The sequence below is a fragment of the Scardinius erythrophthalmus genome (assembly GCF_964197995.2).
Source record: "Scardinius erythrophthalmus genome assembly, chromosome: 20".
NCBI classification, from domain to species: domain Eukaryota; kingdom Metazoa; phylum Chordata; class Actinopteri; order Cypriniformes; family Leuciscidae; genus Scardinius; species Scardinius erythrophthalmus.
This window is the reverse complement of record NC_138240.1, coordinates 22,244,449-22,267,718: the sequence shown is the minus strand read 5'-3', so window position 1 is coordinate 22,267,718 and position 23,270 is coordinate 22,244,449. Positions and strand designations below refer to the sequence as shown.

Below are 23,270 nucleotides of genomic sequence, written 5' to 3'. Positions count from 1 at the left end.
GTCTGTAATATTTAGACTGCAAACCATCTTAAAGTGGACACTAAATGTGATTTTAAAAAGTACTGTGCATTCAAAAGTCATTGTCATTGTTTTCAGCTCAACAACAGATCTTTTTTATGCAAAGCTTATACACCATATTCACAAAAGTGAGTCTTGCTAATTTTTTTATTAAAGCTATTTTCACCTGTAGAATTTTATAACATATTTGTGATTTTTTTTTTTTTTAAAGATGATCATATTATGGAGAAGTGCATTATGATTGGGCATACATTAAACATCTGTGTTGCAGACGTTCACAATTTAGCCCACAGTCCCATTAAAGTATGCCAGATTGTGATGGTATATTGTATGAAAGGCTATTTCCTCCACATAACAAAATAAGATCATGCTTTGGTTCCTCATGATTATGACATTAGTCAAATTTACGACATAAAAAGTCATAATTAGACTTTATGTAAAACAATTACTTTATGTAATAATTATGGCATTTCATCTAATTTCTTAAACCTTTTATCTCATAATTGTGACATAATTGTGTTAGTATCTGTCACGGTTCCAGCTATACCAATCAACGTCAGATCTTGCAACTACACCTCTCTGTTCCAACTCTGATTGAAGTACTGATTTCCTGCACTTGTCACTAATTAACCAGGACCTGCATATAACCCCACACTTACCTTCACTAAGCTGTCTGGTCCCGTCTCTCACCTACGTGCAAGAATTTTACATGCAAAGAACTCCCTGTATCCTGTTTGCTCGTCATTGTCATTGTCATCCTCAGTCTACCCTGATCTTTATCGGTCCCAGTCTATCCTGCAAGTTAAAAGAGCTATTTAACTCAAGTTAAGTCATTCCTGTGCCTGCTGACACTCAGTGACATTTATCCACATTCCACGATCGTCCTGTTGCCTGTGCTTCCGTGTTTTGTGACAGAAGACCAGACCGCAATAGTAATATGGATCCCGGGACTCATTCAGTCTCGCAAATGATCTGTTCACCGACTTAGCTCACCAGAATCGCCAGTCACTCCTTCCTCCAGTCGCCGCTCCCTCACCTGATCTGCCTGCCAGTCCCATGGCCTTACCAGCGACATTCTCAGAACTGCAGCGGCTTTACCCATCAATGCACAGTGTTATTTGAAATACAACTGCAGCGTTTCACCACGGATAGAGCCAAAATAGTGTTCATAATTTCTCTGCTCTCCGGCCGTGCACTACAGTGGACTAAAAATATCTGGGAACAAGCTGGACCAGTCTTTGGATGCATTCATTGCACATTTCAAAGAGGTATTTGATCAAACATCAAATATTGCTTTCGGCAAGGAAAATCCTCCATGTCTGAGTATGTGGTTTAATTTAGATCTCAGTCTTGCTGCCACAAGCGGGTGGAATAAGGCTGCGCTCAACCCCTGTCGTTATGCTGTGATATCACCATCACTACAATTGCATCTCACTATTTATGATGACAGCTTTGGCTTGGAAAATCTCATCCAACGATCTATCCATGTGGCCCAGCATTTAACTGCCTGTGAATTGGATTTACCTGCACTGCATTCTCCTCCCGCTGTAGTCACAGCACCAGCACAACATCCTCCAGCACCAGCTATAAAACCCATGCAAGTTGACTCCTTTCATCTATCTCCTGTAAAAAGACAATGACACATTCATCAACACCTGTGTCTCTACTGTGGAGATGAGGGGCATCTCATGTCTGAGAACCCAGAGGTGAGTAGTATGACCATACAACCCCAAGTTACCACCCTGCTGCACATTTCTGTGTCAGTGATGTCTGTTCATCATTTCATTTCAACAACGGCCCTCATTGACTTAGGCTCCGCAGGAAACTTTCAAGAGACTTCATCAACCGTTGAGAGTCCAAAAGAACAGCACCGAGTCAAAATCCCAGAGGAGTATGTGGTGTCCCAGTATGTATTCAGTAAACAACTGGCTACCCGTTTACCACCTCATAGGCCATAGGACTGTGCTATTGAATTGCTGCCTGGTGCCACCCTGCCAAAGGGAAGAGTGTATCCATCATCCTTCCCAGAACAAAAGGCCATGGAGAAGTATGTAGAAGAGGCTCTTTGCCAGGGTTACATCTGCACTTCTGCCGCTTCCAGCTTTTTCTTTGTGGCTAAGAAGGATGGAGGCTTGTGGCCATGCATGGATTTTACAGCCCTCAACAAGCAGACTGTATTGTACAAATATATATTTCCTCTGGTACCAACTGCAATGGAAAAGATGCTGAGAGGTGCTTCCATTTTCACCAAATTGGACCTGCGCAGCACATACAATCTCATTCGGATACGGAGCGTGGACGAATGGAAGACCACCTTCATAACACCACCGGGGCACTCTGAATATCGTCTCATGCTGTATGGGCTTGCGAACTCACCCTCCGTATTCCAGGCCTTCATGAATGAGGAGTAACTGCCTCGTTTTGTGATCATCTAGATCAACGACATCCTGATCTACTCCCGGAACAAGGCCGACCATCGGCTCCACGTCACGCAGGTCCTCCAAAAGCTGAGGGAGAATCACCTTTACCTCAAGTTTGAAAAATGTGAATTTTAATCGGTCCTCTATTCAGTTCCTGGGCTATATCATTGATGCCAAAGGTATGGACCAGAGGAAGGTAGACGCTGTAATAACGTAACTGGCCCATCTACACCACCACAAAGGAACTCCAAAGATTCCTTGGTTTCGCTAATTTCTATCGCCGATTCATCTCAAAATTAAGCACCTTATCAGCTCCTCTCACCTCCATGCTACGCAAGTTGTCCAAGTCTCAGTCTTGGTCTCCAGCAGCCACGGAGGCATTCCATCATCTCAAGCAGGCATTCACAGGGAACTACGCTAACCTTTTCCACTGGTGGCACTTGCGCTACTAACTTTTTCAGTTACTGGCGCAAAACATGATTTGGTCGCACAAATTGTTTATAGTAAGCCGCTCTGAATAATAATGAACAATAATGAAACTGTAGTGCATACAGATGTGCTTTTTATTTTACTTGCCATCTTTTAAAGCACATGCCCTCTTGTTTTTGTTTTCTTTAAAATTGGTTGGGATAGATTTACTGCAATAGAAAATACAGTACACAACAAAGTGCAAAATGGATTTCAACATGCTATGGTTGGCACAGATGGGCAGACTCCTGAACTCTTAAGTAGTGATGCACCGATGTGAAAATTGTGGCCGATACCGATAATAACCGATATTAATATTGCTGTTATGGCCGATATCTCTATAACAAATTTACTGGTAATCAAATAAAGAGAAATTTTCCAAAACACTTTTTTTTTTTTTTTTTTTTTTTTTAATTTAGAAATGACTTGTGTTGGGCACCTTTACCTGTGTGCAAAATATGTCACACATAGGACACACATGCATTATATTGCATTGCATTGCATATAATGTGTGCTGGTCTAAAATGAAGAAACCCCTAGAAAACAGTAAAAAAAAACAAAGGAAAAAAAACAAAACAACAACAAAAAAAAACAGGTGTACAATAAAGATAGGCTACTTAATTTATTATTCCAATAACCAAATATGACACTAAATAGCACAGGGAAAAGGGCTTCTATTTGTGACGTGCTGTCTTTGCATTTGAACATTGCACATTTTAAACAGGACAGGCATTAGCTGCATAAATGTTAGCCATACAAACATATTTATAGAAAACAGTTGACAATGAATAGAAAGGAGTCCAATAATAGCATAACGAATCACTTATTCTAAAAATAATATCAAGTAGTAAGCTAAGTTTGACGAATCCGACATATAACGAGGGCTGTGTTGTAAAACGTCCGTCATTTAACGAATTTTAAAAACACGGATGGATAATACAATATGCTTTCCGACATTTTGACAGAAAAAAACCCAAGCAAGAACAAAATTTACTATAAAATTTAAATTTTACAATTATCTTCTATCTGTGTGTGTGTGCGCGCGTCCGTATTAGTGAGAGAGAGAGAGAGAGAGAGAGAGCTCGCGAGTCGCGCAGATACAATGGTACGTTTTAATCTAAGTAGGCTAACGGTCGCGGGGCTGAAGCCAACTTGATGTGTTGAATGCTCAGAGCACGTTATAAAACGTATTCTTAAAATACACATTTCTGTTTTAATAAATGCTCGTAGTAAATCATAGCACATTGCCTAAAACATAGGTACAAAAATAATCAGTGATACATTTGCGACCCATTAAAAATTTTGGTCGCAATGGCATTTCAAAAGGTCGCATATGCGACCATTTTGGTCGCAGTGTAGTTCCCTGATTCACCACCACTCCACAACGGGTGTAGGAGCAGTGCTATCACAGCAGCAGGGTGATCCACCAATGCTCCATCCATGTGCCTTTTTCTCTAAAAAGTTATCCCCAGCGGGGCAGAACTATAGCATCGGAAATCTGGAACTTCTAGCCATCAAACTGGCTTTGGATGAATGGCCTCACTGCCTCAGAGAAGCCAAATACTTTTACCCTCGTCAGGCCAGATGGGCTCTATCTTCACCAGTTTAACTTCACTGTAACTTACCGTCCTGGAACAAAGAATCTAAAAGCTGTTGCTCTTTTTAAGTATGCATGCCCCATAACAACCAATGGGCCCTAGATGACCAGATCGCGAAAGCTACCCACACAGAATCTTGCTCCGCTAGGGAGGTCCTGAGGGATGAACTTATGTACCATTAGCTCTGTGACTTTCCCTCATGGACTCGGTACACTCTTACCTGTGGTCCAGACATCCAGGTAGCCAACAAACCCTCTTACTCATCCACAACCATTTTTGGTGGCCAGGCACCCTCTCCAAGGTACCATGCCATCTTCCTAAAGGGAAATTACATCCACTGCCCATTCCTTGCTGAACCTGGTCACACCTAGGAGTGGATTTCATCACAGACCTACCAACCTCTGACTCATTCATCTGCATCCCTGTGGTCATAGACCATTTCTCTAAAGCTTGTCACCTTATCCCATTGAAATGACTGCCATCTGCTCTGGAGACTGCTGAAGCCCCGTTTAACCACGTGTTCCGTGACTACGGCTTACCAGAAGACACCTTTTTGGCCGTGGACCCCAGATCGTCTCAAGAGTTTTAAAGACATTCTTCTGCCTTCTAGGTGTGTCAGTGAGTTTAACATCTGATCTAGGAGATAGGATGCTTCCTAAGATCATATTGCCATAACCACAAACACAGCTGGAATTGGTAGCTTCCCTGGGTTGAGTACGCCCAAAACTCTCTTCGCCAGACCACCATCGGCCTAACACCCTTTCAGTACATACTCGGGTTCCAGCCGCCCGTTTTCCTGGTCAGGAGAGTACGCCAGAGGTGCCAGCTGTCAACCACTGGTTCCAGGAGAATGAGAGGGTCTGGGACTCAGCACATGTCCATCTGCAAAGGGCAGTTAAGAGGGACAAGAGCCAGGCCGACATCTGCAGAGCTGTAACACCCACCTACCTCCCAGGTCAAAAAGGGACATAAATCTCCAGCTACCCTGCTGCAAGCTGAGTCCCAGATACATTGGGTCATTCACCATTCAAAGGCAGATCATTCCCGTAACTTACCGTCTTAAATTACCCTCACATCACAGAATTGCTCCTACCTTCCATGTGTCTCTCCTAAAACCTCACCGGCCTTCTCTTCTCTCTTCTCCCACAGGGACTGACTTGGCTGAGGTGTCCTCCTCCAGTCGAGCTGGACGGAGATTCCATCTACGCAGTACACTACATCCTTGACTCATGACAACGAGGTGGCAGACTAGAATACCTTATCGTTCGGAAAGGATACGGCCCAGAAGAAAGATCTTGGGTACCACGTAATGATATTCTAGGCTATACCCTGCTCCAAGAGTTCCACGCTAACCATCCAGATTGTCCTGCACCCAGAGGGAGAGGATACTGTCACAAATCCAGCCATCCCATCAATGTCAGACCCTGCAACTCAATTCCAACTCACCCGAGTACTGATTCCCTGCACCTGTCACTAATCAACCAGGACCTACATATAAGCCCACAATCACCTTCCCTAATGCCGAGTTCAGACTGCACGATTTTCAAAATAGTCGGGTCACTGTTCTTTTCACACTGCATGACTATCCAGGGTAACATTCAGTTGCTGGTGTGTTCACACTGCACGATGCATCGGCGACAGGAGGTTTCACACTGCATGACTTTCAGGAGGAAGAATCGGCGACAACTCCTGTCTGGCCCGCAAACTACGTTTCGCAACCAAACACACGCGAGAAGTGATAAGGAAATAACGCAAAATCCTGCGTGCGTAAGACCGCAGTTCTCGCGCGAGTTTGAAATTGTTATTAAAAATGATAGCCTGCAAGAAGCTTGCGATCCAAATTGTCTGTGCACTGATTTGCAGCGAAAAGGAAAAAAAAGAAAAACATTATGCGTGAGGAAATGGCTGGGAAGACAAGGGGAGCAAGGACTGTGTGTTCTGCAAAGAGAGTTTGGGGTAAATAAATAATGTTGCAATGTGCTGCTGTTGCTGCTGGTCAAGCAAATGTTTGTGCTTTGTTTCCGTTTGATATAATTGTAAATATATCTATTAAAATACTGATATTGTGGTCTATAACTCCTCCCCGAACTCCCCGCTGCTCTGTATCTTGCTCTCTCATTGGCTGTCAGTCATCGCCGATGTAGTTTTCAGTCAGAACACTTTTCACACAGCAGGATTTTGAATCGCCGACAGTTCCAGATATTTAGCATGCCAAATATCTCACGAGTGTCGGCGACTCGTCAGTGATTCTCTCAGATCGCGTCTTTGCTCATTCACACTGCGTGATTGTCACTCGCGTGAACGAGCACCGATTTGCCTGTGATTTCGGGCATTTGTCGGCGATTTCTCAAAACCTGTCGGCGAGCCAAAATCGGGGCTAAAATCATGCAGTCTGAACTCGGCAGAAGATGTGTGGTCTCTTCTCTCACCTACATGCAAGACTTTCCTAAATCCCTGTATCCTGTTCGCGGATCATCCTCATTTTCATCCTTGGTCTACCCTAATCTTCATCAGTCCCGGTCTATCCAGCAAGTTACAAGAGCTATTTAACTCAAATTAAGTCATTCCAGTGCCTGCTGACAATCAGTGACATTTACCTGTTTTGATTGATTGATTGATTGATTTTTTATTTAATTTTTTTTTATTTTGCTACATCTATTCTCTTCAACAAATACCTGTGAATGATTGTCCTGTTGTTACCTGTGTTTTGGTACAGTATCTCATAATTTCAACTTTGTCATTACTTTGTCACTACATACATAACTTTATATCTCGTAATTGTGACTTAGTAACTCCTAATTTCATTTTTTTTTCATAATTTTGTCTTTTAGTCAATTATTTTACGTCATTACTATGACTTTAGACTAATTGCTTACACACAGACCACTGAAAGACAACACAAAACAAAAATCAAGATGATTCATTCAAATAATTTTTTTTTTTTTGCCTTTTTGGGAAGTAAATCTGCCTCTGTCTGTGCTGCCTTTCTTGATAAAGATGAATAATTGTGATTATCTCATCATTTTGACTTTTTGACATATTGTTTATTTTTTTATGTCATAATTATGACTTTTTATCTCACAGTTATGACTTGGTACATCATAATGTTGACTTTTTGTGTCATTATAACTCGTTTTTTTCAACATTTTATCTCAAAATTGTGACGTAGTATTAGGGCTGGGCGATATGGCCAAAGAATCATATCTCTGTATTTTTTGGTTGAATGGTGATATACGGTATATATCTGAGTATTTTCTAAGTTTTCTATTTAGATTTAAAAAAAATTGGTATTACACATCCTACCCAATGATGTCCTACAAAAATGTTTCATATTGGAGGCTATGAAACCAAATATAGGCCAGTGAATGTAATGTTGGCTATGATATATATTATGTGCAAAAAGGGGTTCAAATCACATTACATTGTAACACTACAATCTAAAAACAAAAAGAATGATTTTATTTTTAAATTCACTAAACTAATAATGAAAATAAAAGCAAAACCACAGACTAATTACATTAGCCTACATTTGATTACCCCATTACAATAGTCACTTTAGAATTGCTGCTATCATAAAAATATACTTACTTGTAGGTTTAAAATTCTACATATGGCACATTTATTGTCCAATATCAAATATTTTGTTTGACGCGCATGCGCACGACAGCACTCGCTCACGGAAGTCTGTGAAGTTTAGCGGAGATTCGCTTGCAGTAGGTTCGTCCTCTCCTGAGAGCAAAATGGAACTATTTGCATTTCTAACATTTACAGATGGATAATACACCTGTGAAATATAAGTTATGCACTGAGGGAAACACCACATCTCAATGCATTAAATCTGTATCATGTTTAGGACAAAGTGGATTATGCACGTCCCCAATGCACGTGATACACTCGCAAACGGTATTGAACAGTATTATCTAATTCCATATCATTTTATAATATAATAAATATATAGATATATCGTACAAACTTGATATACTGCCCAGTTCTACTTAGTATATCAAAATTTCAACAATTTTCATAATTTTGTCTTTTTTGTCATAACTACAACTTTTTATGTAGTGTTTATGGCTTTTTTTGGAGGCCAATCTGTCTCTGTCTGTGTTCCATGTACAAATGTTCTCGATAAAGTCCCATAATTGTGACTTACTATCTCATTATTTCAACTTTTTGTAATCATTTCGACATTTCATCTCATAATTGTGATCTACTAGTGTCTCAAAATGTCAACTTTTTGACATTACTGTGAAAGACAGAGGTCAATCTGTCTCGGTTTGTGCTCCATGTACAAATATTTTCAATAAATCTCATAATTTGATTTGATTTTGTGTCATAATTATGATTTTTTATCGCATAATTATGACTTGGTATTTGGACTTTTTGTTTCATTAAACATTATGTCATTATTTTGACATTTTATCTCATAATTGTGACTTAGTATCTCATAATTTCAACTTTGTCATTACTTTGACTTTTTATCTAATAATTTTAAAATAGAATAACAAAATTTAGCCTATTCTTTCAAAAGCCTAGCCTATATCAATTGATGCACCCAAATTTTGGCTACCGAAAAATTGCGGCCGAAATGATTTTAAAGGGCTGAAATCAGTCGAAAGTGATGTTTAATTAAAGAGCATCTTGCAGGTAAAAAAAAAAGTCTAAATGAATATATAACCGTGTATGAAAATACCATATGAAAAGATAATGCAGGATTTAAAATGTTTTAAAACGACATAATGACACCAATTTAGTAGATAAAGTGAGCGTTTCTTTGACTGCTCGTACAAACCGCTTTTTTTTTAACATCGCGTCATTTTACGTCACACGAGGGAGATGTGTGCTGTGCTCTGCCGCAGCTCAGTGCAGAGTGGGTTGGTATTCAGTAAGAGCGGTCGTGAGACAGTGTGTTTTCAGTAGTTTTTGTATTTCAATTTATCATCGTCATGGTAAATTTATGTGTTTGTGGAGCTTGCAAAAACTCCAGCCTGTCAAGACATCGAGTCCACCGGTTTCCTAACAGGAAAAAGGACGGTGCTATCTTTCGTGCCTGGGTGCGGGTTGTGCAGGTGAAGAGACGGGATTTCTCTTCCGCGTCGGCTTCGGAAAACGCGGTCGTGTGTAGCGTTCACTTCAGATCGGAGGATTATCGTCCCGGCGATATGAAGGAGTTCAACATGGGATACCGAAGTAAGAACCGGGTGAGACTCAGAGCTAGTGCGGTTCCTTCAGTGTACGCATCTTCGGGTTCTCCCGCTGGATGTAGGCGCGAGCACAACATCAACTGGCAAACGCAATGTAAGCGGAACTGAGCTAACAGTTACTCGTTATTGTGTTTGTGTGGACCGTTTATCAGTTTGGACCAGTGCAGCGCGAGCCTGATCAAGCAACACTGTAGCCTAACTGCGAGATCCAGTAAATAAAGAATTCGCCACTGAAGTAATAACATCGCTGCGAGATCTAGTGAGAAATATTCACATTTCTCCGTTATTAACGAATCAAACAGTGCTGACGTGAAAACCAGGAATAAACATTGTGCAATGAATGAACGAACTATCCAGTGTCCACAGATCAGCAACATTCACCATGGCTTTACTGTAGTAACACTAACTGCAACCATGGAAGTTTGGCATTTTCCACTAAGGCCCAGTATGCATCCACCTCCCTGCAACACTGACTTTCCTCAGCTGTAAACATTGCCTCGCATTTCCCACACAAGCACCTATGGAACAAAAAATGTATCAGGAATAAATATCTCTCTGTCTCTCCATGAGAAACTGCTAAGTTATATCACGTAACGTTAGTCTGGGCGGATAGGTAGCCTAGCAGGCTCATAATTGTATGGCTGTGGTCCGTAAACAATTTCCTCAGCGTCCGAAATGTCATTGCAATCCATTTTTCCCTGTTGTTTGAATCGACCGCTCTCCCTCGTGCTACGTCACGACTCTCGCCCGTCACGCCCATTTTCAGATGCGGAAGTAAAATTTTCTCACAAAAACGACTCCAGAAGCCACTGTAGCATATTTATAAGTTTTTTTAAAGAAAAATCTAGTTCCTACATTATTTTTCTATACATTGACTTGTTGGGTCTTCTAACCTGCAAGTTGCTCTTTAAAGTGCACCTCTGATAGCTCATTTTCGTGCACACTGCTTAGATCAGGGCTGCGTTCAGCCCCGACAAAACGTTGCACAACGTTTTTTAAACAGAAACGGTGATGCGTTGAACACACTGTTCTGATGACGCAAGAGTTGCAACTATGGCAGCTGAGAAGGCCATTCTTTGTGAAGAATTTTAAATATGTGTTTAATACTACAAAATATGCCCGATGTTACAGTTACTGCACTTGCCGCCCAGAACAAAAGAGAACATCCCAATCGAGTGAAGGGATTGCTGAAACTGAAATGGAAGCACACATCTTACCTAATTCAGACTAAAACACATCTATTTAGCCTCACTTACTGACTTTATTTGTAGTTCATACTGTTTTAATACCCTGTATTTTCTTTCTCATTTTTAGGAAAAGCACTTAATTACCATTGTTTATTTCTATACCAAATGTCATACACTTGCAATGAATCTAAAATAAACAACTACATCATTATGTTGATATCCTATATTTTTACAATAAAACTTACAACAAAAATAATCGTCTAATATCCTCAGTTGTTGCGTATACCGAGCTGCATCGAACACATTTGTAAATTACTTTCCTTGAACCCATTGTGCGAGTTCACTTTAATACGCGTGCTTTATATACATGTTGCTGCTGATTGGACTGCAGTTCTGACACACCCACCAAACAACAGAAAACGTATCTCAAACCCCGTTGCACGCCGTTTCCAGGAAACATGACATTCAACCCGGAAACCGTAGCAAAACGTTGCGCACCGTTTTGAACTTGAACGTGCCCCAGGGTTCCTCAAACTCGGTCCTGGAGGGCCACTGTCCTGCACAGTTTAGCTACAACCCTGATTAAACACACCTAGTTGTGAGTTTCTAGTGATCCTGAAGACACTGATTAGCTTGCTCAGGTGTGTTTGATCAGTGTTGGAGCTAAACTGTGCAGGACAGCAGCCCTCCAGGACCGAGTTTGAGGAACCCTGGCTTCGATAAACTACAAAAGGTAATCATGTCAGCTGTGTGAACGCTAAAGCGTCTCACAATATTAATTTCTTGTTTTTAATACTGATACGATAGCCGGATTCTTTAGATCTAAAGGTTATTCTTTTCAGTTTTCTGTATGCGTGAACAACTTCACTAGCCTAAACATTTGTAGTGCGTCTGCCATAATTGCAATAAGCATAATTGCAACTTACCGAAATTTATCCTGTCTCACAAAGTTTCTAAATCTCAACCTCAGAATGACCTCAATGACCTTATCGTTACATTCAGAAAAGCTAGCCTATTCAATGTCCATTGCTCGATATAAAAATAGCTAAAAAATATTTCTAGTGAAGAGCATTTTGCTATTATGCTCAGTACATATTCATTATGTTTTTCCTTAACCTGTTAATGATGTCTTCATAATTCAATGTAGGCAATGTTTGAATAAATCTATCAGATCAGCCATTGTTTAGATTTTTATTTTTATATTGGAATAGAAACATTTTAGGCCTAAAAAGATTAACATTCTATATTTATTCAATACAAAAACTGCCTGTTGTGCAATTTAGACGTTTGTAAACCTCAGTTTTTTGATTATTAAGTAAATCAATTTTATTGGTCATTTGATTATAAACATTATTTTCAGTTTATTTCGGTGCATCACTAAAATTCCTGAAATAATTAAAAAGTATTAGCCTCAAATACAATTGTCACGGTGGGTTGCAGGAAGGCAGACGGAGACGAGGATCACAAGACAGCAGAACAGGTAGCAACACAGTAAAATGTAACGGAGATCGGACAAAGACTGACTGAACAGACGCAACTTAAATACAAACACAGATGACACTGATTAACGGAACACAGGTGATACAGATGATGATGATTAACTAAACACAGGTGATACAGCTGAACTAAATGTAACCATAGAAACGAAGGAGTGGCGGGAAAAGAGAAGGAAAACAGGAACCAATCCAAGTCCAAACAAGTACTAACACGTGACAACAATGATAGTGATATATTATACCAATAAAAACATTTTAAAATGTTTTTTTTTTTCTTTTTTTTTCTGTCAAGTCATGGTCAGTTTCAGTTTTTCAAGACGCTAAGTTGTTATTCTGGTCATTGCATTAACATTATTGCCCTGACAATAAGTTACTGTTAAACAAAATGTAGACCTGGGTACAACAAATGCTTGTGGGTTATTTGTTTGAAGGGACCTCCTGCTATAGCTGTAATATCTAAGCAGCGGCACATTTGCCTGCACGTTTAAAAAATGTATTCCAGCAGGACATAATTTAATGCATCTACTCTTATACCCAGCAGCAGTCTCAGGGTTCTGCAACTATATTAATCATTAGGAGTACCAGAAAAAAAAATCTGCATAATATTATAGATAATCTTTAAAGGACAAGAATATGAGATAAGCAAGCAGACTTTAGCTTTCATCAGACTGCTAGTTTCTATTGTGCCCTGCAGCTGGTATGGCTTACAAATCAAGACTTCAGCAAGAAAAGTCTCAGTCTCAGAATGCCCTGTGGTGCTGATTCAAAGATCCCGGATAGCTGTTGGGCTGACTTAAGGTGCACTGACGCTTTTCTGATCTTCAATCATATCATACTTTCAGCATATCAGCAAATTCAGACACAGTGTCTCAGACAACACTCTGAAAATCTTTCAGAGGATTTATTCATTTTAGGAATGGCTGTGACACAAGGTATTACAATAAGGCCAACAATAGAATGTTTAATCTCATCCGTTTTGAGTTTATCAAGACTTGTGCTTAAAGGTTTGATTGAACAGACTCAACTAACCTTCTGAAATGCAGAGTAGCTTTTAAATGAATACATGAAGAAACACTATTAGGTGCCTTGGTTATCATTAGTTATGCAAATCGGATGCCTTAGTTATCGTTCCCAGTCTTGTCTTGTGTTTCATTTGTCAGCCATGTGTGGATTACAAAATTGTTAGTGAGCTAAATTTGATGGCTGCAGTAAATCAGTACACTATATGCAAACACATTTCTTTTCATTTACTCTGAGTAGCAATCAGCAAAGTGAAGAAATTACACGCTCAGGTGAAATTGAATGACTCACCTTCTTTGGGCACTGCATGTCTCTAGCCAGACTCAGCAGGAGCTCATGAGATATGGGGTCCACCAAGTTAAGGAATGATGCATTCTTATAGAGGATATCATTGAGTGACGTACCCTCTAATCCCAAGTCCTGAAAAAGCAAAGAAAACACAAAGAGAGCACATATTATCAGTCACTCACTCAATATGCCTTTTCTGACAGTTTCATCATGTATGAATTACATGCATACATGTTTATTTTTGTCCTTATTCAAACTGGTACCCCCTGGAATTTATGCTGAAAACTATTCAAATATTACTACTATAAACTACATATAAATATACACTGCCATTCAAAAGTTTGGGATCGGTAAGTTTTTTTAATGTTTTTAAAATAAGTCTCTTTTGCTCACCAAGGCTGCATTTATTTGATCAGTAATATTGCGAAATTATATTACAATTTAAAATAACTGTTATAAGGTCAGCCGCAAAAAATAACCCCGTCCACACCTTTTCAGAGCTAATTTTTCACTGCATGTCTTTAGTAAATCCAGACAGTAGTTTGTAGCCCTGGAATTTATGCTGTAAACTATTAAACCACTACTACCATAAACTACATAACATATCTAGTTCTGTGCATACCTTACATGCTCACAGCAGTGTGTCTGTGTATTTATTAGCAGTAGCAAGTCCATACTTGCTCTGCAGCAGCAGCAGCGTAGCAGATCTAGTCACTTCAACGTCTCTTCAACCTGTCATCATCGTATAACCCCGTGCCTTCGCACCAACTAAAGTCGAATAAACATTTGTTCCTGTGGCCAATCTAACTGAAGACTGTCCACAGCGCTCAGAGGCAGCGCACTCGAAATCTATTTCCCCATGAGAACTAACGTCCTCAACCCGGTCTGAAGAAGGGCCGGAGCGCACTCCAGAAGCAGACTCGAGCCCCATGATGTTGTCATCGAGGACGCACATGCTTGCTCTTCCCAAAAGAAGGCGAGTCTGGAGCGGAGCACTTTGATGGGAAATGACTGGCAGTGCTTGCACTCTGCGTCCTAAAGGGCTGATATAGCGTGCTTTTCCCCAGACAATCAATTCAAAAGTCATGTGGATCATCCTCTGAGATGGGCCGTGAGCAACTCTTTTTGGATTCCCTCAACATCATTCTCTCTTTTTTCAACTCTTTCAGGGAAAGAGAAAGAGAATGAGAAAGACTTTATTCCTGCCCGACAAAACTAACTCCTTGCAAAAGGCATAGTTTCAGAAGAAGTAGCACACACGGCACACAATGCGGTTCTGAAGACAAAGGAACCTGAAAGCGTGAAGGCGCGGCTGTGTTTGCCACACGTTCACAACCGGTCAAAGATGTTTTCCCATAGCGTGTAAATCAGCACAGCATTGAGAGTAGCTTTTGAAAGGGAACTAATGAAACTAAAAAGCACACAAATGTATTTAACTGAGACAAAAAGATATAAAGAATAGAATTTAACTAAATATTTTGCTTACAAACCATATGGGTTAAAATGTGAATTATTTATTTGATCAGTCCATCATTCATTTACATGACCCAATCAGACTTTGCAATTAAGTTTTTCTACACAACACTGATCTCCATTTAAGCCATTACAGAGAACAATGTTAAAATTGAATAATTTTTAAACAAATTAGCTATCAGCAGCATATATGATTTGTGATTTTACTGACTTGAGAGAATACTATCCATGTCGCATAGAGTGGGGTGTAGAATCCACTATTGTGGCTTAAATGGTCCTGATTAATTTAGAATTTTCTCACCTTTTAAAATCTTTTAAGTCTAATTTAGTCTGTTTCTAAATTTGTGTTTGAAAGCTGTCCCAAAAAGTCAACCGGCCGACCGGGAAAGTCGAGAACATAACTTTCATGTATTATGCAACTTTGATTTCCATAGACAAGAATAACTCTAGAATGGCAAGATTGGGGTGTTTCACTGAGACAGAGTGAGAGCCGCAGACTTTCAGTAACAGAGAGGGGATTATGAAACGGCCTCCATTGGGTTATTAATATTCAGAGACCATATGCTTTTATCTATGGTGACTTGCATATTCGGATGGAACAGGTCTTTGCACTCAGTGCTGTTGGAGTGTGCATGCTTAAATGTGTTTAGCTGCAGGGAAAGAGACGCCCACACCTACCCACCTCTCTGTTCCCTACTCTTCTCCATCCATCTGGCACCAAACATCCCCCCCCCCCCCCAATTATGGTGTGCTGAATCTCAAAAGAGCGCAGGGGTCACTTCAGCTTCTGGAAAGCACAGCTTAGACCAGCATGAATTTCCAGAATGAATATTGGATAGTGCTGGACTGATACTTGAGTTTGTTTCTTTCAAACCAGGCTCATTGGAAAAATGTGCCTGTGGTGACATGATATTACGTTGATTTGTGCTCATTTCACGACACTTTCAAAGTGAAATGTCCAATGATTGGTACTAAAAGTGTGTTTAGTTTAATCTGAAACTGGTAAAATTGACATTTTATTACGTTGGTAATAACGCATTTGCTGAAGCACCCATGCCATTTTAGCTTAAAATGATAGATTCAGTATATTGTATGTAAAGGTATGTTTTCCAATTAGCATTTGTTGGTTTCCTTGGTGCAAATTAGTAGCTATACATTGTCTGTACAATCTAATAAAAGACTTTCATTTATAGAGTTAAACTGTGTCCAAGTAATGTAAATGCCAATAGTGTTCTATGAAATCCAGACAGTAAGTGAGCAGAATATGAAAAAAACACATAACAAGATGTGTAGGCCCAGTTATGCACACATACACGTCTCAAAGAGTGGGCAACATGGATGTTTTTTTGTTGTTTTTTTGTGAGTGTCTAATGATGCTTGACTCTTTACCTAAACAAACCATTTTATCTTAGTATGAACAACACGCACTGAGACAAACAACATTATTGTGTATAATTGACATTATTAGGGAGACGGTGAGTAGGACATGATGATAAAAAACCTTTTAGGATTTGAAATAATTCCTGTTACTGTAACTTCCAAGAATCCTAATAATAACATCTCTATGACAAGCCTTTAGAGAAAGAGACTTGGGTAAAACACCAAGCACCGGAAGACAGACATTTACTTACTGCATCTGAACATCCATCTTTTTTGGGATTTATTCTATCTGAACAGGTTTGAAGTTAGTGCCGAAAAGTTACCTGCTTTTTAACTAATAAAGTTCATGTTTGTTCTAGAGAGAGTGTTGCACCTTTTCTCCAAGCAAGACGAACTTTTAAAGTTTAACCTTTTCAGTTGGTTGAGCACCTGTTCTTAGTTTACAATTTTACAATTTTGTCACTGAATAATACTGCTCTCCTAATTTACATCACATACAATCAATCAAAATAAAATATGTTAATGTCTATTTGCACATTTAAATAATTAATTAATATATGTTCAAAAACAATTAATGTAATCTTATATTGCAAATATTTTCACTAAAATATATAAACTAAACTGATACTGAACAGAATATTTGATTTGGTATTTTAGGGGACGTTTACACGACACCATTGTCATAAAAACGGAAATCTGAGAAATTCTGAGAAATAAAGTCAGAATTGCGAGATGTAAACTCACAATTGTGAGATAAAAAGTCGCAATTATCTCTTAAAATGTTTTATTCTGTGGCGGAAACAAGCTTCCATAAGGGTCCGCATATCCCAATTTTTTTGCTGTAACAAATATTTCCATTTAATTCCCCTAATTGTATATCCTGCACATGCTAAATTCACACGTCGCAATTTATCATCATTTGTACATGTTGTTGTACAGGGGGTTAATCTATGTTCTCTTATCAGTTCCTTCCAAGTCCACTCTAATTGTGTTAGGTCCTGTTAGCGGCTCTGAAACATGAGACCTATTTTAAATGATCTGTTTCTTGATAATGAGAGAAAGCCTTAATAAAGACTGAGAGTGCACACAGAGGACCACACCGTGAATCTCTGGTGACATGCTTGTCAACGCATAGGTATCCAAGACTATCTCTCGGTGTAGATTATACGCTCTCTGCTCTGGGATGTCAAATTCTCAGTCTAATTAACAGCACATCCTGAGAGAGGGAGATGATGAAAAGAGGACTATAAAAAACAAAAACAAAGGGATGACAACAGGCAAACTGTGGAGGAAAATTACATAGACTGAATACATGAGAATAGAGGGCACAGTGTGAATAATAAATATGCATAAGTGCCTAATAGATATAAGATATGTACAGGCCTGTGCATGACATGAAGATTTCATGTAACTTTTCAACCAATTTAATCATGTAACAATTTTTTTCTGTTCATCTTCCAAACCATGTTTTTGTCTTATCCTGAATCGCTAGCCTATAATAAGCGTTTATATTCTGACTATTTTAAACCGAACAGGACGCCAACTGCTGCAGAGTTGCCCAATACCTGCCTGGCTACAATGTTCTTCGGCAAGATGCATGCAGTTTTGTTTATTAACCGCTAGAGCCCCAAAAGTTACATTTAACAGCAAATCTAAGGAGGAAACTTTTTCATTGAAATACATACATGAACATGCAATAATAATTTGAGTAGTTGCATGTGAAACCCTTTACCTTTTCTGAGAAAAAAATGTCTAGCCTACTTCTCCTAAATTTAACACTGCATATTCAAAAAAATATATATATAATTACATTATGGTAAAATATATGACATTCACTGTAAAATTATGTTCTCAGGCATTATGGGATTACATTTAATTTAGTGATATATAATATGCCATATATGAGTTCATGATTTCAGGCCACTGTAATAATATAGGAGGTAAAACATTCCCGATGATCTCAGTGATCAATAGCTAATAAACATAGGCAGTGTACAGTGTTACCCACACAACAACAACAAAAGTTAGTACTAATTAGTACCAAATACTATCAGGATAATATACTGTACATGACACTAATATAATGTGATAAACAAAATGAAAATAATATAAAAATATAGCTGCGAGCAGCGATTACGGGCCCAAGCCGGTGGCACCGCAACCCCGGTGCCTTTAGGGTGGCGGTGCCGCCGGCTTTGGCCCTTCATCGCTGCTCGCAGCTATATATATATATATATATATATATATATATATATATATATATATATACATACATATATATATGTATGTATATATATATATATATATATATATATATATATATTTATTTATTCATTCATTCATTCATTTTTTTTTATTATTATTATTATTTTTTTTTTTATTATTCAGATTTTATGATACACTCAAAATATTCCACAACAAATCCTTTAAATTTAATGTAAAAGTAAAAATGAAAGTAAGAAGTGTTGGGCTCACGTAACCCTCTCATCAGAATCAAAATGTTTCAACATTTGCGATGTATTTGGATGCTAAACTATTCTTTATTATAGGCTTTGTTCTTCACTCGTGTTCCAATATTGATGGAAAAAATCATCCTCTTCACATGCGCAAAAATTTGCTTGGAAACATCACAGTGGAGCGAGCGGTGCTTACTGTGAATGTACGAATTGTACTACTGACTATTTAGAGCAGTGTAATTTTTATATGTTAGGTTGACTATTTTATTATTATATTTTATTAAGGCTATAATGAACAGGCTGCGATGTCAAGATTGTAATGCTGGAGTGTGTGTGTGTGTGTGTGTTCATGTTTTTCTATCCCGGTGGGGACTTTAACCTGAATGCACACAGACTCATGGGGACTCGTGTCACAGTGGGGACCTAAATAGAGGTCCCCATGGGTAAACAAGATTATAAATCATACAGAATGAGTTTTTTTGGAAATGTAAAAATGCAGAAAGTTTTATGGGATAGGTAGGTTTAGGGGTAGGGTTAGTGTGAGGAGATAGAATATACAGTTTGTTCAGTATAAAAACCATTAAGTCCATGGAGAGTACCCACAAAGATAGTAAACCGTGTGTGTGTGTGTGTGTGTGTGTGTGGCATGGGCGCGATTGAACAGTAGACACATAAAAACATACTCCGTCATTATACAGGACGACATTCAAACTGCAAAGTGTTAACTTATATTTGTGTACAGTTGCAATAAAACACAAAATTGTGCTTTTGTAAAATAATTTCAAGCAATCCACCCCCCGAAAGGCGCTAATTTTAAAATGAAACTAAAATGCTCATGGCTGCACGGGCATTCATAATGGTGCGCGTCCACGGCGAGGAACGAGCAGAACAGAGCGAACGTTATTCAGTTAATTCCTACTTCCATAGGAATTCATTTGAAACGCTCGCTCAACCAATATAAATGTCAGTGCGGACGAACATATTTTACTTTCGTTTTTAAGTTAGCGATTAAAAAGCCCCCAGCGGTGTCACACGTCAGTTAACCGGTGGTAAAATATTCTCACCGTCACATACCTAGTATATTTTTATATAGATATAATAGGCCTACCTGATTTTGAACACAAGAGGGCAGTATAGCACTATGTTTGACTTTATTTATGTATTGTTTAGACTAAACAACCATTCTGGCAGTTTTTAAACTTAAAATTCATTCTTAAATTGAAAAAAAATAATAAAATGTTTAGTTGTGATGTTTGTATACTTTTATATAGAAATAAATGGTATATAATTACATTTTTAGAAAATTTGAGGCTTTTAGTTTTTCCTTTTTGGACATTACTTTAATCCCTCGCCATAGCAAAACCGTTTGAGATATTTATTATCCGTTCACAATTTAGCATATTTAATGTATTTTCATCATGTTGAAAAAGTTTGGTGGGAATAAAATAAATAGTTTAAGAGGAGTGGCTAAAAATTCATAGGCTGATTTTGCAAAAAAATCCACATTCAGACCAAAATATCTGACTTCCTTTTGCTCTGAGCTAATGAATGTAAATTAGAAAGTTGTCCGGCTTGATGAGAACAATATAAAAACATTTTTTTTTACTGTATTTAAAACTAACCCCCCCACTTTTGTCAAAAGTATGTTGAAAGTGACACACTTCCTGCTGCCAGTTGGTGGCGCTATAACTTTGACTCACAATAGTCACATCCATCTGATCGGCCTCTTACCACGAACACACTGCTGAAGTTTCATCAAGATCAGTTGATGTATGCAGAAGTTATAACACTTCGTGTCTCTCTTTTCTCGCCATAAATTCGTTTCCTCACCACGGCCAAACCGTTCAAGATATCAAAAATCCGTCCGCAATTTAGCATCCTCAATGTCTTTACTTCATGCTGACTGAGTTTGGAGGTGATTGAATGAATTCTCTAGGAGGAGTACATCACATTCCACAGCAAGCGTTTTCCAAACAACCCATAATAGCTGACTTCCTGTTGGGCTGGCGTGAAACTTGACAGAGGGAAAGTTGTTCGGCCCGACGAGATCTATATGTGTACCGAGTTTCATATTAATTCATGCAAGCGTATTTGATATATGGACCAAGTTTTCAGACCCTGTTCAAGAGGGCGCTGTTGAGCCCCCCTGCCACGCCCGTTTCTGAAACTTTTCACATGTCTACTGGCTAATAAGTGTTATGTGTCTGTCGAGTTTCATCCAATTTCAAGCATGTTAAGAGTCTCAAACGCATCCGAAAAGAATATTAAAACTTGATGCGTTGCCACGGCAACAGTATCTAAGATATCAATAATCCTTTCACAGGTCTACATCTGCCCTGTGTTTACATTATACACAGAAAGTTTGAAGCAAATCGGGTAAAATTAAGAGGGTGACTTCAAAGCATTTTGAAAGTGACAAACTTCCTGCTGCCAGTTGGTGGCGCTATAACTTTGACTCACAATAGTCACATCCATGTGATCGGCCTCTTACAACGAACACACTGCTGAAGTTTCATCAAGATCAGTTAATGTATGCAGAAGTTATAACACACTTCCTGTGTCCCATTATACGCCATAAATTCGTTTCCTCGCCACGGCCAAACCGTTCGAGATATCAAAAATCCGTTCGCAAGAATTCATCCTCAATGTCTTGACTTTATTCTCACCGAGTTTGGTGGCGATCGGATGAAATCCCTAGGAGGAGTATTTCACATTCCATTGTATGCGTTTTCCAAACAACGTATAATAACCGACTTCCTGTTGGGCTTTTGTAAAACTTAGAGCACGAAAGTTGTTCGGCCCGATGAGATCTATATGTGTACTGAGTTTCATATTATTACATGCAAGCGTGTTTGATTTATGGACCAAGTTTTCGGACCCCATTCCAGGGGGCGCTGTCGAGCCCCCCTGCCACGCCCCAGTACCAGCTTCAGCCCGGCCCTGATGGCCGCAGGTTCTGACGTGTGTGCAAAATTTCAAGAGTTTTTGAGCATGTTAAGGGCCCCAAAAGTGGCAAAAAGGCAAAAAAAAAATAATGAAGAAAAAAAAAATAAATATAGCTGCGAGCAGCGATTACGGGCCCAAGCCGGTGGCACCGCAACCCCGATGCCTTTAGTTACCTAAAGGCACCGGGGTGGCGGTGCCGCCGGCTTTGGCCCTTCATCGCTGCTCGCAGCTATATTTATATATATATATATATATATATATATATATATATATATAATCTTGAATGTATTTTTTATCATGTTGAAAAAGTTTGGTGTGAATAAAATAAACCACTTAGGAGGAGTAACTAAAAACTCAGAGTCTGACATATCCAAAAAATCCACATTCAAACCAAAATATCTGACTTCCTGTTGCTCGGAGCTAATGACTGTAAATTAGAAAGTTGTCCGGCTCGATGAGACCAATATGCGTACTGATTTTTGTAACTGTGGGTAAAAGTAACCCCCCCACTTTTGATAAAAGCATTTTGAAAGTGACACACTTCCTGCTACCAGTTGGTGGCGCTATAACTTTGACTCACAATAGTTACATCCATCTGACCGGCCTCTTACCATGAACACACTGCTGAAGTTTCATCAAGATCAGTTAATGTATGCAGAAGTTATAACACTTCGTGTTTCTCTTTTCTCGCCATAAATTTGTTTCCTCGCCACGGCCAAACCGTTCGAGATATCAAAAATCCGTCCGCAATTTAGCATCCTCAATGTCTTGACTTCATGCACACCGAGTTTGGTGGCGATTGGATGAATTCTCTAGGAGGAGTAGTTCACATTCCACAGCAAGCGTTTTCCAAACAACCCATAATAGCTGACTTCCTGTTGGGCGGAGCTAATAACTTAGACTGCGGAAGTTGTTCGGCCCGATGAGATCTATATGTGTACCGAGTTTCATATTAATTCATGCAAGTGTGTTTGACATATGGACCAAGTTTTCAGACCGTGTTCAAGGGGGCGCTGTTGAGCCCCCTGCCACGCCCGGGTACCAGCTTCAGCCCGGCACTGATGGCCGTGGGTTCTGACCTGTGTGTAAAGTTTCAAGAGTTTTTGAGCACGTTAAGGACCCCAAAAGCCCCTGAAACCTTGATTAACAATATAAAAGCAATAGTCAAATCCCCCCCTCCCCTCACACACACAGAGACACAGAGAGAGGGAGAGAAAATTCTTCAGAAAATCCACATTCAAACCAAAATATCTCTTTTCCTGTTGGTCAGAGATCGTTAATGTAAATTAGAAAGTTGTCCGTCTTGATGAGAACAA

The 23,270-nt window shown here is 39.2% G+C and overlaps 2 protein-coding genes across 3 annotated transcripts in view; one reads left to right on the top strand and one right to left on the bottom strand.

Moving 5' to 3' along the window:
- Positions 1–23,270, bottom strand: part of lrrc75ba (leucine rich repeat containing 75Ba) — a 58,365-nt gene that overhangs the window by 28,394 nt on the left and 6,701 nt on the right. For both annotated transcript variants that reach the window (XR_014028985.1, XM_081349732.1), the window contains exon 2: positions 13,703–13,831. Coding sequence is in view for 1 of the 2 variants with exons in the window: in XM_081349732.1 (XP_081205858.1) it covers positions 13,703–13,831 (129 nt within the window). In the remaining variant the exon portion in view is untranslated. The remainder of the gene's footprint in view (positions 1–13,702; positions 13,832–23,270) is intronic.
- Positions 11,572–23,270, top strand: part of ggt1a (gamma-glutamyltransferase 1a) — a 33,816-nt gene continuing 22,117 nt past the window's right edge. The window contains exon 1 of the mRNA XM_081349731.1: positions 11,572–11,628. The gene's annotated coding sequence lies outside the window, so the exon portion shown is untranslated. The remainder of the gene's footprint in view (positions 11,629–23,270) is intronic.